The sequence below is a fragment of the Rutilus rutilus genome (assembly GCF_951802725.1).
Source record: "Rutilus rutilus genome assembly, chromosome: 16".
Classification (NCBI taxonomy): Eukaryota; Metazoa; Chordata; class Actinopteri; order Cypriniformes; family Leuciscidae; genus Rutilus; species Rutilus rutilus.
This window is the reverse complement of record NC_140224.1, coordinates 27,144,838-27,169,864: the sequence shown is the minus strand read 5'-3', so window position 1 is coordinate 27,169,864 and position 25,027 is coordinate 27,144,838. Positions and strand designations below refer to the sequence as shown.

At 36.7% G+C, this 25,027-nt stretch overlaps 2 protein-coding genes across 2 annotated transcripts; both read right to left on the bottom strand.

The window, feature by feature from the left end:
• Positions 1–1,182: 1,182 nt before the first annotated feature.
• On the bottom strand, positions 1,183–24,974 carry thbs2b (thrombospondin 2b). The gene is made up of 21 exons (XM_084433472.1): positions 24,625–24,974; positions 24,258–24,411; positions 23,267–23,823; positions 22,885–22,969; positions 19,752–19,963; positions 19,056–19,290; positions 18,059–18,229; positions 17,799–17,975; positions 14,698–14,871; positions 14,421–14,548; positions 13,456–13,608; positions 13,087–13,305; positions 11,783–11,890; positions 11,512–11,671; positions 11,308–11,426; positions 10,992–11,226; positions 3,663–3,890; positions 3,296–3,567; positions 3,048–3,145; positions 2,528–2,667; positions 1,183–2,419 (listed from the first exon to the last, which is right to left on the bottom strand). Exons 2-21 carry the CDS (start codon positions 24,322–24,324, stop codon positions 2,412–2,414), a joined length of 3,546 nt encoding a protein of 1,181 aa, XP_084289598.1. The 5' UTR covers positions 24,325–24,411; positions 24,625–24,974; the 3' UTR covers positions 1,183–2,411.
• LOC311305660 (uncharacterized protein) lies at positions 6,949–9,611 on the bottom strand. Its single transcript, XM_084433473.1, has 4 exons — positions 9,314–9,611; positions 9,021–9,176; positions 7,290–7,382; positions 6,949–7,176 (listed from the first exon to the last, which is right to left on the bottom strand). The coding sequence occupies exons 1-4, from the start codon at positions 9,491–9,493 to the stop codon at positions 7,087–7,089; spliced, it is 519 nt and encodes a 172-aa protein (XP_084289599.1). The 5' UTR covers positions 9,494–9,611; the 3' UTR covers positions 6,949–7,086.
• Positions 24,975–25,027: the final 53 nt, after the last annotated feature.

Below are 25,027 nucleotides of genomic sequence, written 5' to 3'. Positions count from 1 at the left end.
GTAACACAACATCCAAGCGTTAGAGAGCATCATGTGCATCATGATGTTATATGTCTAAAATCTTCTGCTTTCATGAACCACAGACTCCCGCACATGAAATAAATCAGAATCAGCTTCAAATCCTCCACATGCGTGTATGTCTGTTAGCAAAAATGTCTGTTTTCCTGTTGGTATGTGGCCGGATCATTAGATTTAATACAGAACTTCCCCTTAATTATGCCCTAATTGCACAGTTGTGTCAGCTTGCATGCACACAAAAACAGCATCTGAAAGCAGTGAAATATGGGCACTATTTCAGAGACAAGAATTACTAGAGGACAGCATGCCGCCTTAATTCTACCCTAAATGCTCCAAAGAGAGCCTAGGGGATCACCAGATGGAAGACATAAAATATTACCAAAAATGGACATGCTAGAACATTTGGAACGATTTCTAGCAGTCCATGCCTTTATTTACAAGAAAGAATTAAACCACACATTTAAATTTCGTTCATTTTATTAATTGTTAAGAATTCTTTAAAGATGCAATTTTTTTATGTTGCAGTGGCAGCTTCTTAGCAGCATGGATGTGTAGCATCATGCAAAAATATAGTTTTTGGTGCCTAATGCCATTGCAGAAATGAACTACAGAATAATTTATTCTGTGAGCAAAATTGAACTGCTGAGAAAATGCAAGTAGTACTTGGCCTATATGTAAGATTTATGTATTTGAATTGCATATTAAATTTCGATCCATAAACTTATGGATCTAACATCCACATAAACTAATAAACTCAACGAGATGCATATTTGTCATCAGTCAATCCAGTTTGTTTTATACATCTTAAATAATTGAATAATGCTTGTTCCACAGCTAACCATATTTTCATGCCTTTTAACGGAATAAATGTAATTGTTTTCACAGATTTAAGCTGATTCTAAGCAATTTGAATACTTGTATTTTAAGAATATGATTATTTTACAAACTATGTGCAGATGCAAACTATGCAAATCTTACCGTTTCATTTGTATGACTGACAAATATGCATCACATTAAGTTTATTACTTTCTTTATGTAATCCAAATGGATGGAAATGCTATATGCAATTCAAATACATAAATCATAATTTAAGGTCTAAATGTTTTGTGTGTGTGTGTGTGTGTGCACTCCATGTAGTATAAAACAGATTTTATTAGACTATAATGATGGTTTGTGTATATAATTTTATTGACAAAAACTGATTTCATCACATATGAGTGAGAAAATATAAAAAACAACTGTTTGTTAGTTAATACAAACACGTATGATAAACATGTGATTAGCAGCAAGCCTGTAGTCGAATCTTGAATCTAACATCTGATGAAGTGCTTCATGTTGCGGAGTGAATGAAACGACTGTAAATGAAACAAGTTAATTGATTTAAAGCATTTACGTGAGAGGCATAACATATATTCCCTTATCAGCTCATAAAAAAAGAAAGAAATACATTTATATAAAATCTCTCATTGGCATTTCCTGAATGGCGCTTATCCTTATTGACTCTAAAGGCATACAAAAGAAGGTTCTGAGGGGATACCTCAAATATTGCTGGTTCAATGCCAAGTTAGGGTGACTAGAAACTGAAGAGTTACTGAGGTCACAATCCTGGTTTGTCACCATTGTATGAGAGCAAGGAAAGTCTCTGCTGCTGGGGTCACTGAAGACACGTTTTAAGCGATGGTTATTTTCATGCAGCCTCTGTAGTTTAATAAAAAGAAATGTGAAACACCCTGATACTTCTGAAATGTTCAGGAATATTACATTACTGTTCCTCTTGTCACATTCACTTCATGTAGATACAGTAATGGCAAATTACGGAGCCTTACTGACATGAATGCAATTCGATAACATATGCAAAACATCTTTTTAAACCTCATTTGTAAAAAGTTGTCAATGTAAACAAATAAATAAGTATTTACAATTTGTCAGCAAGGGATACAATACAAAAGGAATGTTAACTAATAACCAGAAAAAAAAAGACAAATAAGTTACAGTAGATAATAGAAAATGTCTGAATATAATACATCTCCCCTAAACGTTTGCAACAAACACAAAAAGCACAAAAATCTCCTCAATAAGAATGACTAGAAAGACATGTAAAAGAATAAATGATATGACATGAAAAACTATAAACCCTAAAACACTCAGAGCCTTGGGTTTATATTCAAGATGGCAGGACTCATTGTAGCATTACAAATATTATTTGTGCAACAATTAACTGAGGATTCTAAAGCAATGCTGACCAAATATTTGTTTCCTTTCATACTTGTCCAGCGGAAGGTGAAGGAACCTCTATTGCAGAATGTCTCATTTTCTCGATTACATCGATCTGGTTTTGCTTTGATAAAAAAAAAAGTCCATGACAGGAGACAGAATGTGTATTCCAATCACACTCAATTATCTGCAAAAAGAAAGAAAATTCTCAATAAGATGAAAAAAGAAAGATCACAGGATATTGGAAGATTATAAAAAAAAATTTTCATCTGTAAAGGAAGTTATATTTGTTCACCTCTGCATTCATATTTGAGGTCGGAGAAGAAGACGGCCTCCTGGGAGAAAACGAATAACCCGAGTCTTCCTCCTGCAAACGTCTTGTCATAAATGGGACCTGAGTCTGCCATGATCTGCTTGCCTTCATACACAACAACCCTGGGGAAAATGTATTTTATAAACATTATTAAATATTAATTTATAAATATAATTTTTTATACATTATATACGAATGATAGATAGATAGATAGAAAAAGCATATTAGTTATATTCTATTTTTTTATAATATATCTATTATTAGATTAATAATGTTATTGATAAATTGTATTCATTATTTTTACATAATATAATCTAATATAATATAACCATATATAATTATTTTTATAATATTTTATAATATAATATATTATAGAATATTATCAGATTGAAATAAGTGTATACATCATTTTATATTAATTATATTATATTATAAAAACGTGTCTAGGAATACAATATGTAGTGTGCTGCTGACTAAAACAAGATGCAGTGTAAGTCTCTACCTAATGAAGCCAGTCTTCGGTCTGTGGATGAGATGCCAGCGGTAGGCATTATAGTCTTTCCAACCGATATTCTTGGGGTCATGCCACAGAGTGCGCACCTAAACGATGGATTGTAAAGCCATTCATCATTTTAAGCACCAAGACCGACAGCACTACTTTGAAATGGGAATTTATTGGACAGTTTATTGTTAGTAATGGCACATAAAGAGAAATCTGTCAGGACTAATAAAAGTGAAGAGAGCGTTCACCTGTTGCTTGGTGTTGCCTGTGTGCCATAATGCATTGCGTAGATTTTCCCCAGTGCCTGTGGTGGAGTTGACCACCTTGAGAGAGACACCAGAGATGCCGAACGCCTTTGACGGCTTGTCTTCCCAGTACGTCTGCGTGATCTGTTTCCACATTACTACGTAAAAACGTCGGCTAGACTGGTATCCAAACACAAAACCTGCGTAGTCATCATCCCTGTCTGTATTCACATAGAAGGTCCCGCTGAAATCCACAGCGCTGAACTCATCAAAGCCTGTCGTTATTGTGCAGAAAGATCAGGATCCAAGATCAATATTGGAACGTTTTAACTTTTTACGTATGTAAATGTTTGCATTACGGCTCACTTACCCACTGCAATGCCAGGGTCGGAGTTGGCAGTCTGCACAAGTTCTTTGCCCTGGTTTCGGACCACCCAGTTGGGATCAATCTGCGTGGTTCCTTTCGGGTCGAGGTGAACCATTTGAAACTTCCGGAAGTCTGTGATACTGATGGCGCTGTTTTCTGGGCACGTGTCAAAGATATCCGGGACATTGTCATTATCAAAGTCATTCTCACAGGCGTCACCACGACCATCACCTGGGAGAAAATATAAGAACGTTAAACCAACCACTAAGCTGAAATGCTTGCCCTGCACAGGGGAGTCAAAGTAGGTTAAAACACTTTAGTTTAGGGTCCAATTTTCTCTATTAACTAGTTACTTATTAGCATGCATATTACTAGGATATTGGCTGTTTATTAACACTTATAAAGCAAATATTAATGCCTTACTCTGCATGACCATATTCTACATCCCTAATACCCAATACCGAAATGTAACTACTACCTTACTAACTATTAATAAGCGGTGAGTTTATTAATAGTGAGAATTGGACCCTAATCTAAAGTGTGACCCAAATAATTAATTAAAAACAAATCATTATGAGCTTATGAGATCATATGAGGCTATATACACTCCTCGTGCTAAGACTATCAATATAACCACTTCATAAAATACTCCAAAGCCACTGACCTAGAAAATTCAAATCTAAGCTTCAAAACATTCAATCATTTGATCTGCAAACTACTGGCATCACAGTGCAGTCCTAGCCAAGAGGTACTTTTCCTTTTGGAAAACTTGAACAATGGCTTTTCCCAAAGCTTTAGGATTGTCTCTCTAAGCCAACAAAACCTCAAAGATCTCCAATCTCCCCGTAGACCGTGACAGCTTCAGCTAGCACTTGGAGTTCAGAGGGCCGCTGAAATGAACACCCTTTGGAATGCCAAGGCAAATTTCACCCCACTTAAAAGTTCAAATCCACTTTATAAAAGAAAACCCAAGCAGTAAGCATGGCTTGACAACAGAGAACTTATTCCACCATTATACCATTTAGGCTTAACGTCAAGCTGCGTATATGTGTGTCTAAAATACCTCATAAAACACAAAGAGACGCGGACTACTGCAACTCTTCGGCATGTCTGATGCCAGCGAGAAATTTACGCATTTCTTATCTCCCTGCTTTTCATGCCTTGTCTTTGATTTTCTTTTTTATGGGACAGATTCTTGGACGACCCTCATAGGAAATATGAACAACGTCCAGAACAACAGACGCTCGCATGACACCAAAATTTAATGCAGGATTGTGTATTTAGACAAACAGGTGCGAGGAGCCCGGAGGAAAATTCTGGACGTTGTTTATCGGTTATCTCCATTCTCTGATAATCTGCAGAACAAATGTTCACATGATGCTTCAGAGCCAATGCCATATATCAATAATTAGACACATTATTTCCACACATTCCTTACTCTGGAGTGAAATGGTAAATAAGAGAAGCGAGATATGATATGAGTGTATAGTAATGCGTGTTAGTGTAGCGGTGCAAAATCCAATGTAATATTATTTTTGTGCAAATATATTTAAATGTTTTATAATACATATATATATATATATATATATATATATATATTTCCACTTCAATTTGATTTAGAATATTTTAGGAATTTGTTTATAAATTGTATTTTTTTTTTTTTTTTTTTTACCTACAATAACATTCAATGCAACTATCAAAGATTAAAAAAAAAAACTTTTTCTGGACAATAACTGACATGGTATTAATTCATTATGCATCCCTAAAAAACTGATAAATAATTGATTATTATTTCAGTTCTATAACCAGAGTCCAAAATAAGGTGTGTCTATTTTAATGTACACTGTAAAAAGTGAACAGTTGGATCAACTTAAAAAAATTACTTCAATTGGTAACACCTAAAGAAATTAAGTTTTCTCAACTTAAATTATCACGTTTTATCAACTTCATTTCACTAGGTTAATCACACTTATATTATTTGAGTTCATTCAATCCTATTATTTACATTAGTCTAACTTAATTTCTAATACAGTTGGATCAACTTAAAAAAATTACTTCAATTGGTAACACCTAAAAAAATTATGTTTCCTCAACTTAAATAATTATATTTTCTCAACTTAATTTCACTAGGTCAATCACACAAGACTCAAATTGCTTTAGAGATATTTATTACCATTAATTCATTTATACGCTAACAGTGTTTTCCATATTACAAATTTTGGCACAACAAATATGAACAGTTTGTAATGATTTCTCAATGAAATTTCATTTACTGACACACTTTACATCCATAACAGTCTTTTTGCAAAGTTGTCTTTGCACTGCATATATTTATAAAAAGATATATAATATAAAATAAAAATATAAAAAGTGGTTATGCCCTTTATAATAGGATTAGTTCACCCCAAAATGAAAATTTCCTAATAATTTACTCACCCCAATGCCATCCAAGATATCCATGTCTTTCTTTCCTCAGTGGGAGAGAAATTATGTTTTTTGAGGAAAACATTTCTGGATTTTTCTTCTAACAACGGACTTCATGGGTGACCATCGTATTTAAGTCCAAATCAATGCAGTTTCAAAAGTCTTTGAAGTGTTTAAACGGGCTGTACGCGATCACAGCTGAAGAAGAGGTTGTTATCTAGGAAATTTTCATTTTGGGGTGAACCAATCCTTTAAATGAGCCACCTAAAAACAATTAAAGGGATAGTTCACTCAAAAATGGTTCAAGTTGTTCCAAACCTGTATGAGTTTCTTTCTTCTGCTGAACACAAAAGAAGATGTGTTGAAAAATGTTGGTAACCAGACAGTTGACCATACCCATTGACTTCCAGCAGGAAAAAAACAGACTGAAAGTCAATGGGTACGGTCAACTGTCTGGTTACCAACATTTTTCAACACATCTTCTTTTGTGTTCAGCAGAAGAAAGAAACTCATACAGGTTTGGAACAACTTGAACCATTAAGTGTATTTAGAAGTGCTTTAGAACAGCTTACAGGTAATGCACTAAACTGAGCCATGTTTTTATACCCTTTCACCAATGTAAAGGGAACCAATCACCTACAGATTCGAACAACTACACATTCATACTAGACATATGACTGAACAAATGGATAGTCTCACAAACATAAGAACACATGAAACAAACTAAAACAGAGACATTCTTTCAAACACATATGCACATTCAAACATTACTGCAAGTTCACTGTAGTCTCCTGAAAAGACTTTGAACTTTGGGTGACATCTTGTGCTGATCGAGCTGCAAGAGAACTTTCTGGAATACCTCGAATGTAAAGCGAAGTGGTTTTGGATAAGCCAGATTGATGATGTATATCATCCCGAGAAGCAAGGCACAAGCTGATGTGAACGAAGGCAGTTCATTCAAAACTTTAACACCCTCGATGACGACACCTATGTCAGCCGGTGGTTAGTGATGTTCTCCACCCTCCTTCCGAATAACATACACCGCCATGGTGAGCTGCTCCATCTCACCCTCGCAATCATCTTGCTGGTTCTCCTAAAGTAGTGTACATATTTTTTTTTTTACATTTTTCGTTCATAACTACAGAACACAAATTTGTACTTTCTGAAAAATTAAATAAAAATAGAATATGCGGACTTTCAACTCACAAGGCACTCCTTGATAAGATCTTGCGGATTTTCCCCCAGGAAAACGATTAGGGCCTTCAGGACACACTCTCTTTTCACGTGAATGTTTTCAGTCTGTGAAAAAGCAATTGATAAAAAAATTATTTCTTATTTTAAAAATTCAGAGTAAATCTGTAATAGAGAATAGAGAAAAGTCCTCTGTGATTCATATTATGCAAGTCAATGGCTACAGTCACTTTGAGAGTCAAAAATAATAATTCTTGCATAGACCGATTGTTTCGCTTCATAGGCCTCGTTTACACTGCAGGTCTTGATGCCCAATTCTGATTTGTTGCCTAAATCCGATTTTTTTGACTGTCTGTTTACACGTTCTTTAAATTGTGACCCATATCCGATTCATATGTTTACACTTGCCATGGCTAGTAGCCTACTATCTGAAACATATCGCGCATGCTTAAAGGGTTAAATTCTCTTGCACAAATGGACGAACACAAAATATGTTTCATGCTCTGCGATATGCAAAGTTACCAAACACCACTTTTGAATAAGAAACAATGTCTATAAAACTCGTTATCCACGAATCACAAGCGTATCGGTGAGAACACTCGTTAAAACAACATACACACACCCGAACTTGACTGCACATCACATATTTGAGATTACTGATACTGCTTTCATTTGTAATGCAACGGACCGATCTACGGCACATAAATTAAGGGCTGTTCACTGTTATACAATAAAGAGCCTGCACAGCGACAAGAAATAGAAATTAACACAAAAAAAACTGTCTAGAGCCTTTACTTACACTGACAGTGGAGTTGCGCTCAGGAGTACTTGAGCAGCTATGGACAATTTTCTTTTTCTTTTTTGAGCGGCTGCGGACAAATTCTTTCTATGCACACACAATATTACATCACAATCTGCGCGCATGTTTTAAAAATATAATTGAACATGTAAATAGTCCTAGCACTTTTTAAATTTAAATAGCCCACTTAAAGTGTTTATTACAAATAAATTATTAATTGCTTAAAATGAATAAATGTAAATTAACAAAATTTTTCGTTAAATTTACAATCATGTGAAAACACTTCCCGTGCCCCTCTCCACATTCCTCTCCTACAATGACACAACGTTTTGTCGGGCCATCCGTCCCTTTGTAGATGTGCGTCGGGGTTTCTCTCGTCATTAAACCGCGGAGACGTTGCCTAATGCCTCAGAAAATCCGATCTGCCTGTTTACATGACAGTCGCATTGGCACATATCCGATTTATTTCCACATATGAATGAGGCCTGAAACCGATCTGGAAATATCCGAATGCATGCGTTTTTTTCCTGTTTACACTGTCATAGAACACATCCGATCTGTGTCACATGTGAGCAAAAAATCGGAATTGGGTCACATTTCACTGGCAGTGTAAACGGGGCCTTAAAACCTCAATGAATTGTCAGGACCCACAGGTATTAATTTTGTTTTGCCTCTGTTTTACTTTTTTTTTTTCTTTACTCTTTTTGACTTGCATTAAATGTCACCTTGCATAAAAAGTCACCTACATCTTGGATAGTAAATTAACAGCATTTGTTTATTTTATGAGTGAACTATCACTTTTAAATTGTCCATTTTGATTGGGTGGTGATGACAATTTCAAATTTCTATGCTATAAAACAAGTATTTAACAATTAAATGTTACTGTTAAACATACTGTGACTAAAATAAGATTGTGTAGTTGATATTAATTTAAAACACAGACGTACCTGATCCAAAATGTGAAAAATTGCAGCAGTCTTCTCACGGGTTGCTCCTCCTTTGGAACGTATTACTCCGATTAGTTGACTCATGTATACATCTAACTGTGCAAAGAACGTGTCTTCCAGTGCAACCGCCGTAAGTCTATGGAACTCTGCACTGATCTGAAATCAGAAAAAAACAACAACAAAAAAACACTGTCAACAACAGTCTCAAACTGCACATGCAAAATTGTATTATATCAACTCAAATAATGTATTTAGCCAGTAAAACTAGAACTTTAACTTATTTTTTCAATTACCTCGTAATGTCTGAAAAGCGCAGGCCACCTCGCCCTGAAATCCCTGACACTGAGCTCCTGGCTCACTACCTCCTGCCATCTGTAAGCAAACGTAAATATTTTATAACACAAACTCCTTTCAATGCAAGTCTGACACAAGAAAAACTGACACAAACACTGTTTAAATTTGGTATTTTTCATATTAAATCAGCTAGTACTTGTGCACCTTTTACATGCACAATACTGTATGTCACGTCATGTACCGTAATCATTTTGAGCTTCAAAATTGGTTTACACTGTATGTACTAACAAAAGAGATATTTTTCTGAAAACCAAATAAGGCACATGCATTCAGAATGTCATAAGGGTGAGTTAATGCAAATTTTAGTTGGAAAATTCTTAATGAGGATAAAATGCAAGTCAATAACATTAGATGTAATTTACTCAAACATATCCAACATTAGTAATTAATATTATCTATTATAGAATAAATTACTTAAAATAATAGAAATTACTTACCATGTAACGTTATAGCAAAGTGTCCTCCTTAAATATTAAAAAAGCTTTCGGTTCTAAGGGGAGTAAAATTTTGTAAGTTAGTATTTAAGTGGTAGAAAATGATTTGCTACAAGTCAAGTAATTAATTAATTAATTGTGAAAATACTAACGTTACTATTTCTACAAATAGAAATCATAATTTTCTACTAAAGAAAACCCTGACATTTTTTCCTGGATGAAGCTAGCACAGAAGCACAATGAGTGCGTCTCGATCCGCTCCCTAGTTCAGTAACTTAGTCAGGGCACTGATCAGGGAATCAGGCAATGGGCTGACTCCCTGATCAGTGCCCTGATTGCTTAACTAGGGAGCTGATTGAGACGCACCCAATGACTTTAATCATCATCATATTTCTGGGCGAAAAAATGTATCGATGAATAAATCAGAGCTAGCAAACGTTTTCAAAGACAAATAAAAGAACAGACAAACCTTACTTTAAAAGCATACTCAATATTTTACTGCAGGAAATCAAATTCAAGCATTTTATCCCACTCCCCGAGCACTTCCCGCCCAAAGCATTTCCAATATCTCGCGCGGCACAGACGGTTAAGGAGGCATCAATTTAAAAAAATAATTTTATACACACACTACCAAGATCCAAACTGAACACATTTTTATAAAACAAACGAGTAAATGCAACATATTGTATACATAGAACATGTTCAGTAACGCTATATCGCAAACGTACGTTCAAAAATTCGGTTAATTACGATTTCGTTAGTATTCATGTTCACAAACAACATTAATTAACTTATAAACAACTAAAACACACGTCCAAAAGTTGCATTTTCGAGTATATTAATTAAAATAAAATTCCAACCTACCTTTTTCATCCGAGTCCGGAGAGAAAGAAAATGGCGGTTGTCAGTTGAGGAACAGAAGTTGAAATCAGGCTCGTGCGTCATGACGTCAGAAAAAAAAACGTCTGACGCGGAGATCCCTTTAAAGGGAAATTATACTTTGGGTGAAAGTGAGATATTTGAGTGTCTGTGAATTTCTCTGTGCTCAAGTTGAATGAATGTACAATAATCAATTACGATTAGGAAAGCAGAAATACTAAATAAATAGACTCAAATAGTTCTAGTAATCCAACTTAGACCCATGTTCACTTTTTACAGTGTAGCATGTTTAACAGTGTTTTACCATCAGAGTCCAGTTGGTCCTTGTTGGGAACTAGTCTGCAGTTATCACGGTCATCAGGAATGCCATCATTATCATCGTCAAAATCACAAGCATCTCCTTTCCCATCTCCGTCGTGGTCGGCTTGGTTAGCATTGGCTATGTATGGGCAGTTATCCATGTTATTCTGATGGCCATCTTCATCTATGTCCTGGTTGTTATCACACTGGTCTCCAATTAGATCATTATCTACATCCGTCTGCAAACACAAAATGGTAACATTATTTAAAAAAATGAATAAAGATGTCTGAAAGCAGTCAGTCTCCATTTTCCTCCAGACCTGTTGTGGGTTGTGGACTAAGGGGCAGTTATCACACTGGTCTCCGACACCATCTATATCTGTGTCTTTCTGGTCTGTGTTGTAAATGAGAGGGCAGTTGTCTCGCTCGTTTAGAATCTCTATGGACAGAAATAAGAAAAGGACATGTGATTCACACATCTAGAGTCGCATGGATTATAAAAGGCAGATCAAATTTTTTTTTACCATCTCCATCCATATCAATAGAACAGGCGTCTCCTTCCCCATTGTTGTCAGTGTCAGTCTGAGCAGGGTTGTGTTCATACGGGCAGTTATCACAACGGTCTCCAACATCATCCTTGTCATAATCATACTGCCTGGGATTATACATCAGGGGGCAGTTGTCCTAGAAGAAATATATCATATAGGCCTACATGTGTCAATATGAATAGTGCACACTCTTATACATAGCGTGAACACAAGTCCATAAGCATCACAAGCACTAAATACGCCTCACCCTTTCATCCACAATTTCATCGTTATCATCATCTTTATCACAAGCATCTCCTTGCCCATCATTGTCAAAGTCCTCCTGACCAGAGTTGGGTAGAGTCGGGCAGTTGTCCTGCAGAGAATAAAGTTGAGTTAATTGCAGAAACATATCAGTGAGAGCATAAGTAATGGATATTGATCTGGAAAGAACATAATGACTCAATAAAAAAAAAAGACTACTAAAATCTGAATAAATCGGTCGCAACCTATATATCCTACTCAGTGGGAAATTATTGGCAGTATTTTTGATCAGATAAACACAATCCCGATGAGCATAAGAGACTTACCAAAAATCTTACCAAACCCAACCTTTGAATAGTGTGTATACATATATATATATTTTAGATTATTATAAATAATGTATATAAAATGATGCAGTTTCATGGATTAATGGAGATATTAATCCATGATATTAATCCTGGAGATAAATTAACCAGTATTCATTTAAGTTAATTTTGAGCCTTAGCTCTAACAGTGCTACTTCACTTACTGTATGTGTGCGATGTGAACAGGTCTTACACCAGAAATCATCTGACACTAATAGTTACTCATATAAAATAAATCACATCAAATCACCCACATACAGTACTAAGAATTTCACGCTTTTTCTGCTATGAGGTCTCAATTTTTCATTCTGTGCATTACCAATATTTTCCTTTATTTGTTATGTGCACATATTTTATCCTTTATTGTTTTCTCGCTTGGCTCCCTTTGCTTCCCAAGCTTCAGATCTATGATGTCTTGCAGATTCTGGTCCTGGTTTTTCTCCACGGTGTATCATGACATAATCAAGCAATTATCCATCACAGGAGAAGAATGACGTAATTATTACTTTTGCTCTCCCTCCCTTTGGCTAAACATTTCACCACAAAGACATTTAAGGGATATAAAATATACGATTCCAAAAGGCACAATAGACAGTAAATACTGGGCCAAATCAAAACATTCCTCTAGTAGTTCATGGTCACTGGCCCCCTGCCTGACTTGATGCCATTGTCCTGTGGGATTTATTAAGGTGAAACGATATTTCTTTCCATTTTATGTTCCTTAGAAGCCATCTCATAACAGTCAACAGCTAAACCTTATGGTCTGGCTTGAATTAAATTAAACAAAAAACATTGAATCAATGCACAGTCTGCTTTATTATTAGCATTGAACTCATCAGAAAGCATACTGTCTTCAATATATTTGAATGCTCTATACATTTTTGCTATAAAATTTACATCTGGTCCCATACATGAGACTGGTTAATCATGAGTTATGTAGTACCTTTTTGCAATGGTAGGTGGCATTTGCTCCACACGCAAGATCCTGGTTGGGCCATCCATCCAGATCAAAGTCCTCTCCACAGATGATGCCATCTCCAGCATAACCAATACGGCACTCACACTTGTACATCGGGTTGCTAAAGTGACTAAGGAAGATGCATTCAGCATACTTGTGGCAGCTGTGGCTGTTGTCCTTACAGGGGTTGTAGGGTTCACACACCTATTTATGAGGGGGGAAAACATACTGAAACTTTGTCTATATTTAAACACATATGAAGCAGAACCTTGAGACTCTGAGGGTATCGGCTAGGAGGATGGACATAAATTAGCCGCCTGGTAAATGGTATGTGAGGTGATGTGTGTGACTGACCTGTTTGTTGATTTTAGCTGACTCCACTCCCATGCCGTAGGGCTGAGTCCCTTTGTAACGTGGGGGGCAGGGGAGACAGTGGAATCCAGGGTCTGTGTTCACACATTGCTGTTGGCCACCCACCTTATGACATAGATCTGAAACCATATCACACTGCACACCACAGAACGCAAAGGAAGTAGAGAGAGAGAGAGAGAGATAAATGGATCAGGATTGTCAGAATATATATACATATTGCATGTGTATGCACACTACAGGTTCTTTCCCGTGCAAAACTCATTGCTATGATCCCAGGGCATTGCTAAACTGTTGTGAGTGATTTTTAATGCATTGCTTTGGTCACATAACATTTCACATCACATCAGTTGGTTATGTTAATTTGTTGCATTGACCAACAACAGAAACCTTTTTGGTTTGAAAGTAACTTCTGTGTGAGCTGAACTTAGATATCAATAGATAATTTCAATAGATAATTGACATTTTTTGTCTGCAATATTCAACCAAAATTTAGCTTATTGCGAAACAACTTTTGTGTGGTTGCTAGAACATTGGTAGGCAGTTTTCATGTTAAAATAACTGAGCTCCTAGTCTCTATGATGTTCTGGTCTCTAGATATGGCTTTGGTTCCTTCCTCCATGTAAATTATATGTAATTTTTTGACAGTTTTCAGTAATTCTTCTCACATGTTGCCGGTTCTCTGACCGGTACTCAATGTTCTCTCACTATTCCTGGAGTTCATATGTAAATTGTGTGAGCTTATTTTGTCCATTAGATCAAAAGATCTGAAAAACCCTATACATTTACCTGCCCATAGACCCTCCCTTCGAAGAAATCAGGACATAAGTGGTTGAAAGTGGATAAAAGAGAATACCAGGTGTAAAGGGGTATGTGTCTCCCTCGTTTACTTGTGATCCGATCGACCAAAACACATCTTAAAACCAGGTTTAAACAGTGCCTTTGTTTACCTCATTGACATCTTCACAAAAAGTTCCATTGCCACGGTAGCCATTCGGGCAGGGCCCACACTCCCAAGATCCATCAGAAGTTGTGCCACACTCAACCCCAGAGAAGCAAGGGTTCGAAAGACAGCCATCTGTGAAATCAACACAGTTCTTTCTTACTTCTTTCTTACTGTACTTCATTTCTGTCTCTAATGCTAAGGAAAGAGATTTTAGGAGTCTGAAAAGTAAAGGCACTTTAAAAGGCACAAAGACAATATGCTCCTAAGTTTGTTTTTCTTACCAATTGGACACTCCTGTCGGTTGCATACTTCATTTTCAATGGAGTCTCCAAGACACTTCCTTCCTCCATGCTGCGGTTCGGGGCTGTTACACTCTCTAACACGACTCTTCAGACCCCCTCCACATGTAGCTGAACACAATGCCCAGGGAGACCATGGACCCCAGCCACCATCAACTAAATGGAGAAACAGGCACAACATGGAGTGATATTTCCATCTATAAGGCTACATTCATACTGCAGGTAAACTGTTTTGCTCACATTGCTCAATGTTTTTCTCATGACAGTGTGAACTACACAAACCACATGGAATCTGATCTTTTCATTCCGATTTGTGCAACTTCCATATGTGGTCCTAAATCCTACAGGTCAGATTATTTACAATGCAACTGCAGTCTGAACCGTCATACAGGAATTCATGCGACTTTTACGCCACTCTACAGCAACATTCATCAAAATGTTGCGCTCATGGGAATCACTTAAAAGATTTAACATACCCGAAGTAGACAGTTGCGAAAGGTAGTCAGTGGAAGGACAGTGATGTCTCAGAGCTCATAAGTATTACAGCTCATTCAAGCAAAACATGAGGGCTTAAATGTTTAAAAACTCGGTAACACTATAATAACTGCACACTATTAATCATTAATTAAGTATTAGTAAACAGTTAATTCATCATTTATAAAGCATTAATAAACATTAATAAGCAGTATATAAATACAGCTATAAATGCTTTATTCTTGATTTAAAAGCGTATCTATAATGCGTTTAATAATTGTATTGTCATACTTTATTTTTTTTTATTTTTTTTTTATTTTATTTTTTTTACGTGATTTTTGCCTTTATTGTGATAGGATAGTATAGAGTGGACAGGAAGCAAGATGGGAGAGAGACGGGGGACGGGATCGGGAAAGGTCCACGAGCCGGGATTCGAACTCGGGTCGCCCGAAGCACAACGGCGCCATATGTCAGCACGCTGCCCATAAGCCTATCGGTGCCGCGTATCGTATGAAGTATAGCATTATTTACAAACCAGTTATTTAGGTGTTGTCATTGATTCATAAGATCCCTTACAAATTGTAAGTAAATGTAGTAGATGCAGGTAGTTATAAAGCATTTAGTAGTGGTCAGTTAACTATTTTTGTGAGCTCATCTAAAGTGAGGACTAGTTATGCCTTGTAAAGCATTTATAAAGGAGATTTAAAAGCTCATTCATATTCTAAACAGAAAAAGGAAACAATCACAACACAGTGATATAGAACATATAAATATTAACAGCCTTTAAATCTCCTTTGTAAATGCTTTACAAAGCATAACTAGTCCTCACTTTAGATGAGCTCACAAAAATAGTTAACTAACAACTACTAAATGTTTTATAACTACCTGAATTAACCCTGAATTACAGTAGAAATACATGTTAATAAAGCATTTATTAACACACTAAGTAACTATTACTATATGTCTGAATAATAAGATATATGAATGTACATTTAAATAGTTTATTAATCATTTACTTACATTTTCTAAGTGATCTTATGAACCATTGACAACTCTTAAATAACTGGTGTGTAAATAATGCAATACTTCATTTAGAAATGATAAATTGATCATTAATAAAGTATGAAAATACAATTATTAAACACATTATAGATATGCTTTTAAATCAAGTATAAAGCATTTATAGCTGTATTTATAAATTGCTTATTAATGTCCATTAATGCTTTATAAATGATGAATCAACTGTTTTCTAATGCTTAACTAATGATTAATAGTGTGCAGTTATTATGAAGTGTTACCTAGATATCCCGCCCCAAAAGTTTGATTCACAAATCTGTCTGTAGTCACTCAGTGACCCCGGAGGGCATCTATAGCATCTGTTTTGTGACCTCAAAAGGTTTCTTTACACTGGTTGCCTGTAAAATTCTGAATTGAGTTTAAGGTTCTGTTAATGGTTTCTAAAGAGTTTCATGGTATTGCTCCAAAATACATTGTTGACCATATAAAAAAAAAAAAAAAAAAAAAAAAGAGATCTTCCAATCAGAAGATTCTTTATGTTCCTAAAAAAGGTGGGCCTTCTATGTGGCCGCTACACGCTTATGGAACCCTCTTCCAATGCACATTAAATCTTCCCCATCTGTGGATGCTTTTCGAATCTTTTTAGTATGGCTTTTAGATCTGATTTCATTTTGTTTGTGTGACTGTATGGAACTGCTTTAGTTGTAATTACTATTCTGGAAAGCACTTTGGTCAACGTCAGTTGTTTTAAATGTGCTATAGAAATAAAATTTGTATTGTAATGTTTATGTTATTGCATATTGTAAAGCACTAGGCTGTTTTTAATGTGACAAAAGTCCATCTGCTTGTTATTCAGTTTTGTTTTGTATTAAACTGGTTGTTATTTAGTTTTATTGTGCCATTGATCCGCTCATGCAATTTTAAGATATTGCAGTGCAGACTTCAAAGAACTGATATTGATCTAATGAAACTAACTAATAAATACCATTTGTAGATATGAATTCACTTGGATTTTATTTTGGACCCCATGTTATGTTATGTAACACCACCAAAATAACACAATCTGTGTCACATTCCCTGCTAATGTGGAAATAACACATAAATGCTCAGAATAAGCAGGCACAATGCACACAGCTCTCCCTCCTCTGTTACTGCTGTTCACTGAAAATAAAAGTTAGCCCAGATCCTATGTACTCAATAGCTCTGATCTCAGGGTGTTCCCAGGCATCTGCAGTGTCTCAGAGGTGAATCTCATTCATTGGCCATGTCATAAGCATCTTTTCCATAATCCTCTGATGAACAAATTGCCCAAATCTGTGTAGCGTCCCTGCCCTAATGATAATATAAGCCATGGAAAGACTGACATCATCTTCTCTATGTTTTCCAGTTAAGAGCTGAACAGCAGGGTGGATGAGAAGGTTTCTATATGATCTCAATTAGGGGGTTGGGCTTTAAATTTTGTAGGGCTGTTTAACAGCGTTACACATTTTAAATGCTGCTAACACATTTATTCAATTATTCACACTGTTTATTCACATTTATTCAATTTAATGATGGTCTAGTAAATATGTGAACCCTATTTGTTTACTCACTCGGACAGGGGTCTGCGTGGCAGCTCTGTGTGTCTCGTCCGTCACCTTCACAGTCTTTGCCACCTCTTTGTGGAACAGGAGCATTGCAGTGACGGATACGTGTGATCAGTCCCTCCCCACATGTCACTGAGCAGGACGACCAGGGAGACCATAAGCTCCAGCCACCATCCTGACGAACTGTGAGTGCAAAACAATGTTACTATAAGCGTGATACAATGACCCAGTACAAGCTATCACACATACAGTGCTTGTATTCGCACCTCTGCGGTCACATTTTCCCAAACTGCACTTGCGTGTCTGAATCGAGGGTCCAGAACATGTATTGCTTGTGTCATCACAAGAGCGCCCCCTCTGTTGAGTGCCGCTCCCACACGTGACTGTGCACTGAGTCCACTCTGACCACGGAGACCAGCCGTCCTCGCTGTCCATTGCTAGACAAAGATTTATACAACATCATAAGAAAATTTACAAATGCAACATACATGTTGTGTAACGGACGTAGGCCAGTAAGAGCTTTGTGTGTAAACCTCACTCCTCTGGCCTCAAGAGGCATGCTAGCGGCTGCGGTCTTTAGCGCCTCCCACGCCAGAGACCCTGGTTCGAGTCCCGGTTGGAGCGGGTCAAATAGGACCGGTTACACATGATTTATAAGTCTTTAAAAACTACCATTTAAATGTTTGTGGTCAGTAAGAAGTCTCTTATGCGCACCAAGGCTATATTTATTTGATCAAAAATACAGTAAAAACAGTAATATTGTGAATTATTATTATAAGTGTTTCTATTTGATGACTTTTTCTGGAATTTATTCATGTGATGGCAAAGCTGAAAAATTCTAATATGCTGATTTACCATTCCTTGTTATGATCAGTGTTGAAAGCAGTTGTGCTGCTTAACATTTTTGTGGAAACAGTGATACAGTTTTCAGGATTCATTGATAAAGAAAGTTCAAAAGAACTATACATCTTTTGTAACTTTATAAATGTCTTGACTGTCACTTTTGATCAATTTAATGCATCCTTGTTGAATAAAAGTATACATTCTTTAAAAAAAAGATCTTACTAACCCCAAACTTTTGAATGTATAATTTGTATATATATTTTTTTTTATTATTATTTTATATTGCTGTTTATTTTATTCTTATTTTGTATTGTTTTATATTATTTTTCTTTTTAATCGTTGTTATCAAAACCATAAATAAATACTAGAAACAACTAGTACTGGTTGTACTGTATGTCTTGTGTTTGTGTGTGCACTTACGAAGGCACACTGGACAGCATTCGCCATCGATGAAGGATGGATTGGCACATGCCACAGGAGGACATGTGATCTGACGACAAACAACTTTTCCTTCTTGGCAGGTACATTTAGTGCAACTATCCACAATCCAGTCCTCTTTGTCCTCAAACATACGGCCATCTTGCCAACACATACTCTGCTCCGCAGGATTCTGCATCTTATTTAGTGCCTCCTTCATCGCTGTGTTTTCTTCGGTCTGAAAAAAAAAAAGTCCATTTGAAATGAACTGAATCACACTACTGTCCTTCTTCATACTGCAATGAGACGTAAATCAGGCTTTTCACACATTTAAACACAACAAGCAGTCACAATAACTATACATTTTCATGCATTGCAAATTTTAGATGCTTTCCAACAGAAACCGTCTAACACACAGTGATTTACTGAGCTCACATTCCTCCCACAGTTATGCGAGTATACCAAATTATGATCCAACTATTACATTCATGTGCCCACAAACATAACTGCCCTAGCTCAGGTTTTTTATAAACATCTGACAAAATCAGTTAGCATCAACAATATGATATGCTATATCTGCATGTGAGATCTTAGAGGCACGGGAAACTTCTCTTTTCTAAATGACAGCAGTTATAGGTGCCTAATCTTGTTTGGGCCTTATAAGGTGTAGCATAAGATTTACATTCGGATCTGTCTCACCACTTTCTGCAGACCATCTATGAGGTTGCTAACGACAACTCTGAGACCCTTGAGCTCCTGGAAGAGGTTGGCCAGTTCTTCACAGGAATGTTCACACATCATTTCTGAGGAGCTGGTTGCTGGAACATCTGTATTCTGGCCAATCACATTGGAGGCAATCGAAGATGGAACCTCCACCTCCTCTGTGCTCTCACTGACTACATTCACCTCCACTGGGAAAAGACAGAAGAAATGCTAATTAGATTAAAATGAATTCTGATGTGCTGGTTCAAAAGCCATGGGGCAACAATTAGATAGAGACCACAGGCTGTTTATACGCACTATAAAAGCACCAATACCACATTGCACTACATTCAAAGTCTTCTAAAGACGCACCAGGACTTTGCATGAAGGACAAATCGGTATTTAGGTCATTATACATTCTCTTTACAAAAGACAGCTGTGCGAAGAAGGTAGTGTAATATATTACATATTGTAGTTACACTATACCATTCAAAAGTTTGGGGTGAGTACGATTTTTTCTGACAGTAAATACAATGTTACAAAATAATTCAATTTCTTTTCTACTCATCAAAATATATACTGAAAAATATATCATGGTTTCCACACAAAAATGTAAGCAGCTCGACATCTGTCAACATTGACAAAAAAAATGTATTCTTCAGCACTAAATCTGAATATTAGAATGATTTCTGAGGCATCATGTGAAACTGAAAACTGGAGTCATGGCTGCTTTGCCATCACAAGAATAAATTACATTTAAAAATATATTAAAATAGAAAAATGTAATTGTTATAATATTTCACATTATTACTCTTTTTACTGTATTTTTGGTCAAGTAAATGCGGTCTTGGAGAGTACAAGAGACTTCATACAAACCCTAAACTTTTAAACGGCAGTGTTATACACTGAAAGAAAATTTAATTTGTTTTTGGTCAGCCAAAACTTCCAAACTGGTAGCTCTACCCTTAAATCACAGAACCGGTTAAGCCAATGTTGTGTCGGGTTGGTTGAAATGCTCAAACAAACACAGCTATGTTTTGATAGAGCCACAGAGCCACAGTGTTTACACTTTCCAAAGTAATCATGGCTTACTTATAGTTGTCTTAGCAAGGTAGCATTAGAGAAAGCATTTTAATGTTGAAAAATGTCACATTTCACCTTTAAGGCAAATTCAAGGACAGAGAATGCAGACATTTGGTATCTCACAGCGTGACGACTAAATCTGCTTGCAATAAAGCCTCTTTATACACGACACTCAGGCGCTTGAAGATTGTAATAGGAAGCCAAATTAAACCATTTCATTGGCTCCTGTGATGTTACACACATGTAACCGCGAGCAAACTATTTCTAGGCACACAGACCTATCTCAGCAATTCTTGATTGCCGTTTATAGAAGCACGATTTTTGAAGTTATTTTTAAGTAGTTCCAAAGGAACTTACAATATTAAAGTATGGGTGGGGCAGCAGTGTGAGTTACCCCAATGAACTATTATTAAAAAAAGTCTAACATGAAACAGAATTTACTTTCTAGATTAGACTGTTGTAAATATCTTCAGTTGATCCCTTTGATATTGCCAGACAACAAAGAAACGAAGATTAATACAGCAGCATTAAAGATAGCTGCATAATTTTTTTACATATATGACACATAGATGATCAGACTGTGTATTTGTTGAACATTCTCCAGAATTTCCTTATGTGAATATACACTCTTGTAAAGCAGGTTTATAAGTTTTCACACTCCATTAGGGGTGAAGAGACACTTGCTTCTAGTGTAAAATCACAAACCGAAACTCTCAGACTCTTCCATTTAGATAGGGATGTCCTGAATTTAGGATATCTGGTGGGAAAGCTTTAGAGAATTGGAGAGTGATGGCTTTGCACTTAGACGTGAGTGAAGAGACACCAGGACTCTAAGTCATGGATGGATGGTGTAAATATACACTGGTGTCAAGCAGGTGTATAAGTGTATAAGTGTCGCATTCCATTGAAGGGGTAAAGAGACGTTGAAGCCATCAAAGGCAGATGTTGTAAGTCTCACTTCATTAGGGGTGAAGAGACGTTGAAGCCGTCAAAGACTGACGGTGTAAAATCACAAAAGGAACCTCTCAGATTCTTCCATTCGATAGAGACGCCCCGAATTTAGTAATATTTTATCTTTTTTTTTTTTGTATTTCTTATGCATATTCTATTTATTTGCATCTGTTGTGATTATTTTAAGTCTTTTTTTATGTAAAGCACTTTGAATTACCATTGTGTATGGTATGCTATATAAATAAACTTGCCTTGCCTTGCAGCCAGGACTGTTTTTCTATATCTGTAGAACTCATTTAATCCTCAAGTGGTTAAAAGTGTGTTTCTCTATCTCTCTCTCTCTCTCTCTCTCTCTCTCTCTCTCTCTCTCTCTCTCTCTCTCTCTCTCTCTCTCTCTCTCTCTCTCTCTCTCTCTCTCTCTCTTCTCTCTCTCTCTCTCTCTGTGTTTATGTCTGTGTCTGTGTGGCAGTGTGAACTTTAACTGTTCTTCTTATGACCTACTGACCCATCTATCTGACCCAACACATGTTCCCATGCTTTTAACAAGGTAAATTCATTTAAATACAAGCTAAAAGTGGGATATATGCAATACTAGTACATTTACAAAAACATACCAATTTTAAAACTAAATCAAAGGAGTTGATGTGCTCTGACACATAAAGTTCGACCCGATTGATGGATGACCTATTTAGACAAATACAGGCTTGTAATACATGCACATTACGGCAATTCCAAGCTAATAATTCCTTCAATCAGGCTGGTTGGTCCTAGTCTGAGGGAGTGTGCGCATGCAGGTCTTTACAGGCGTGAGCCCCTCAAAGCTAACTGTCAAGAGCCCAAAACCTTCCCCTGAGCGAGGGATGTCAAAAGCCTAAGAACCCATTCTTTCCACAGCCACCATTCGGCTGAAACAAAAATTAAAACAAAAAATTCCACCAAAAACAGACATCATTACTGAGCAAATCCCTTCCTGTCTGTGAGTTATATATTCAGTACAGCAGTTCCCATTAAACAGGAACTTCATCTTGATCCCACAAATCTTTTTTGGCTGGCTAAAAGTGTTAAAAGAATGTTAAGACTCACAAGCCCCTCCTACCTGGGTTTTCAAGATCACATCCCCTGCTCTCCAGAATGTCCTCAAGTGGGGTGTCAAAGATAAAACGTACATTCTGCAGCAAACCCTGAAAGAAACAACAGCTGCTGTCAGGCTTACTTCTGCCAATTTTCAACCGTTCACATATATCTCCCAAGACTGGGAAGTTGGGTTGGATTTACAGAACACTGGAGGATCAGCTGTAATTTATTACTCACTTTCCAGCCACTTGCTTGGCTTGCTCTGCAACTACTAAATCTGACTAAATTGCGTTACAATGAGCAAAAAATTATTAGTTAATATTCTTGATCTCCTGTAGAGTATGTCCTAATGTATTCTACTTGCATGCACTTTACTTTTCTCAATAATGTGACATCAAACATACCCTAAAATGGCTTTCTCGGGTGGACCCTTTGGCCACAAACATATGGCCACCTGTGGCCCTCAGATGTTCATAGAAAGGTTCGTCAAGAATGAAGCTATCAATGAGTCCACAACCAATGTACAAAGTTGCCGTCTCTCCATGCACATAGAGCGTTACATTCTTCCATTGAGAATCCGAGAGGTCTACATCCTCAAAAGAGATTACGTTGCGTGAGCCATCGGCCCACCAGTACACCAAATCTAGAGTGTTGGTTCGGCCATCCGAAACGACCTCAAACTGCCTGCGCTCGCCAGGGCCTTCCAGTGCAAGAATGGTGCCACGGGATGTGCGGTCCTGGCGCAGAGTGGCTGTCAGAATAAAGCCTTCATTGTTTTGTATTTGCAAAAGAAGTTGTTGTAGCGCAGAGGAGCTGACAGAGGGGAGCTGGTCGAAACGGATGAAGCGGTATGCTGGAGCATCGCTGTCCAGACCCTTGAAAAGCTTCACACCGATAGTCTTGCGTGAGATCCCACTGGTTTCAAACAAGTCAAAAACTGTCTCATCTTCAAGTTGCACATCTAAAAAGGGGTACATGGTTTGCTATTACTGTTAAACATCACAGGGTCATTTAAAATGATTGCAAAAAGGTGTTTAAACATGGTGTAAGAATTGAGATGATGACTGGTCACAGGACATAAACAAACAAATTCTCCCTTGTAGGTAAATTTAAACCAAATATGTCCAAAAGGTCATAGACAAGTTATTTGTCAACAACCTTGATCCAGACATGCCATCTTTTTTTTTTTTTTTTTTTTTTGCCAATTGTTGTATAGATAATAATTAAATAATTGTTATACCAAAATGAAAGTAACAAAAAATAAATAAAACATAACAATAATAATGCAAAGATTTAAAGATATATTTGGGGTCTTATGATACACAAATTCATTACATTAAAATGTAATACAGATTATTCAGAAACAGAATATATAGAAAAATCCTACAGAATTACCTTGAGATTTTACAGAGGTGAACAGAAGCAAAAGGGCCAAAATTCGGAGACATCTTCGGAGAATCATTCTTCTATGGATCACAATAATTGTTCACGTTAATTAAATTACCTGCCCCACAGTGGCTCTGCTCGGCTGAAAATAGGGATACCTCACCTAGAATTAAAAGCACATTATTAGACATGCCCAAATCAAGTAAATTTATCAAGCCGGACAATGGCATGCGCAACTGAGAAACGAGCGTCTATTTGGCGCACTCTATGTAAAAAGAGCACATGCTTTTATGTAAAAAGAGGACATGCTTTTAAGAACCCCTATAAACTTCCCATAAAGCAGAAACAATAGAACAGTGACGGGCACTTCACTTACCGGAACCAAAGAAGAACTCCGCAAAAGTTTAGCAAAAAATAACTGACAAAAAAAAAGAAAAAGAAAAAGTTTGAGTTCTATGCACAAGACGAAAATAACTATCCGTCCTAATCCTCAGTCAGTTCCACAATAGTAAACCCACGATATGATCAAAAATTCATTGCGTAAAAACCTGGAGATACCACGGGTCCCCAAGCGCAAAGTTTAAAATTCGCGCACGAAGCGGGTTACACGGTTCACAGAGAAATGCAGTCAATCATGAGGTGTTACTGAACAATGTATCTATGTTCCAAAGCTGATGCGTGATAAATCCAGATGATGCCGGACTCACGGGCTCCCTCCTCATAACTGATCTCTCTTGAATTTTATCATGAGGGGCGCGCATATTTGGTTTCAAAGGGGA

What these genes read in the sequence shown, in the direction of transcription:
- thbs2b (XM_084433472.1), bottom strand. Translation starts at nt 24,324, where the DNA reads ATGATTCTCCGAAGATGTCTCCGAATTTTGGCCCTTTTGCTTCTGTTC. An exon ending in CCGACAGGAGTGTCCAATTG is followed by an intron (nt 14,549 to 14,697) that starts GTAAGAAAAACA and finishes TTGATTTCACAG; the next exon opens with ATGGCTGTCTTTCGAACCCT. An exon ending in TAGTCCACAACCCACAACAG is followed by an intron (nt 11,227 to 11,307) that starts GTCTGGAGGAAA and finishes TTGTGTTTGCAG; the next exon opens with ACGGATGTAGATAATGATCT.
- LOC311305660 (XM_084433473.1), bottom strand. Translation starts at nt 9,493, where the DNA reads ATGAAAAATACCAAATTTAAACAGTGTTTGTGTCAGTTTTTCTTGTGT. An exon ending in CGCTTTTCAGACATTACGAG is followed by an intron (nt 9,177 to 9,313) that starts GTAATTGAAAAA and finishes TTCTGATTTCAG; the next exon opens with ATCAGTGCAGAGTTCCATAG. An exon ending in TTTTTCACATTTTGGATCAG is followed by an intron (nt 7,383 to 9,020) that starts GTACGTCTGTGT and finishes GCTTTTTCACAG; the next exon opens with ACTGAAAACATTCACGTGAA.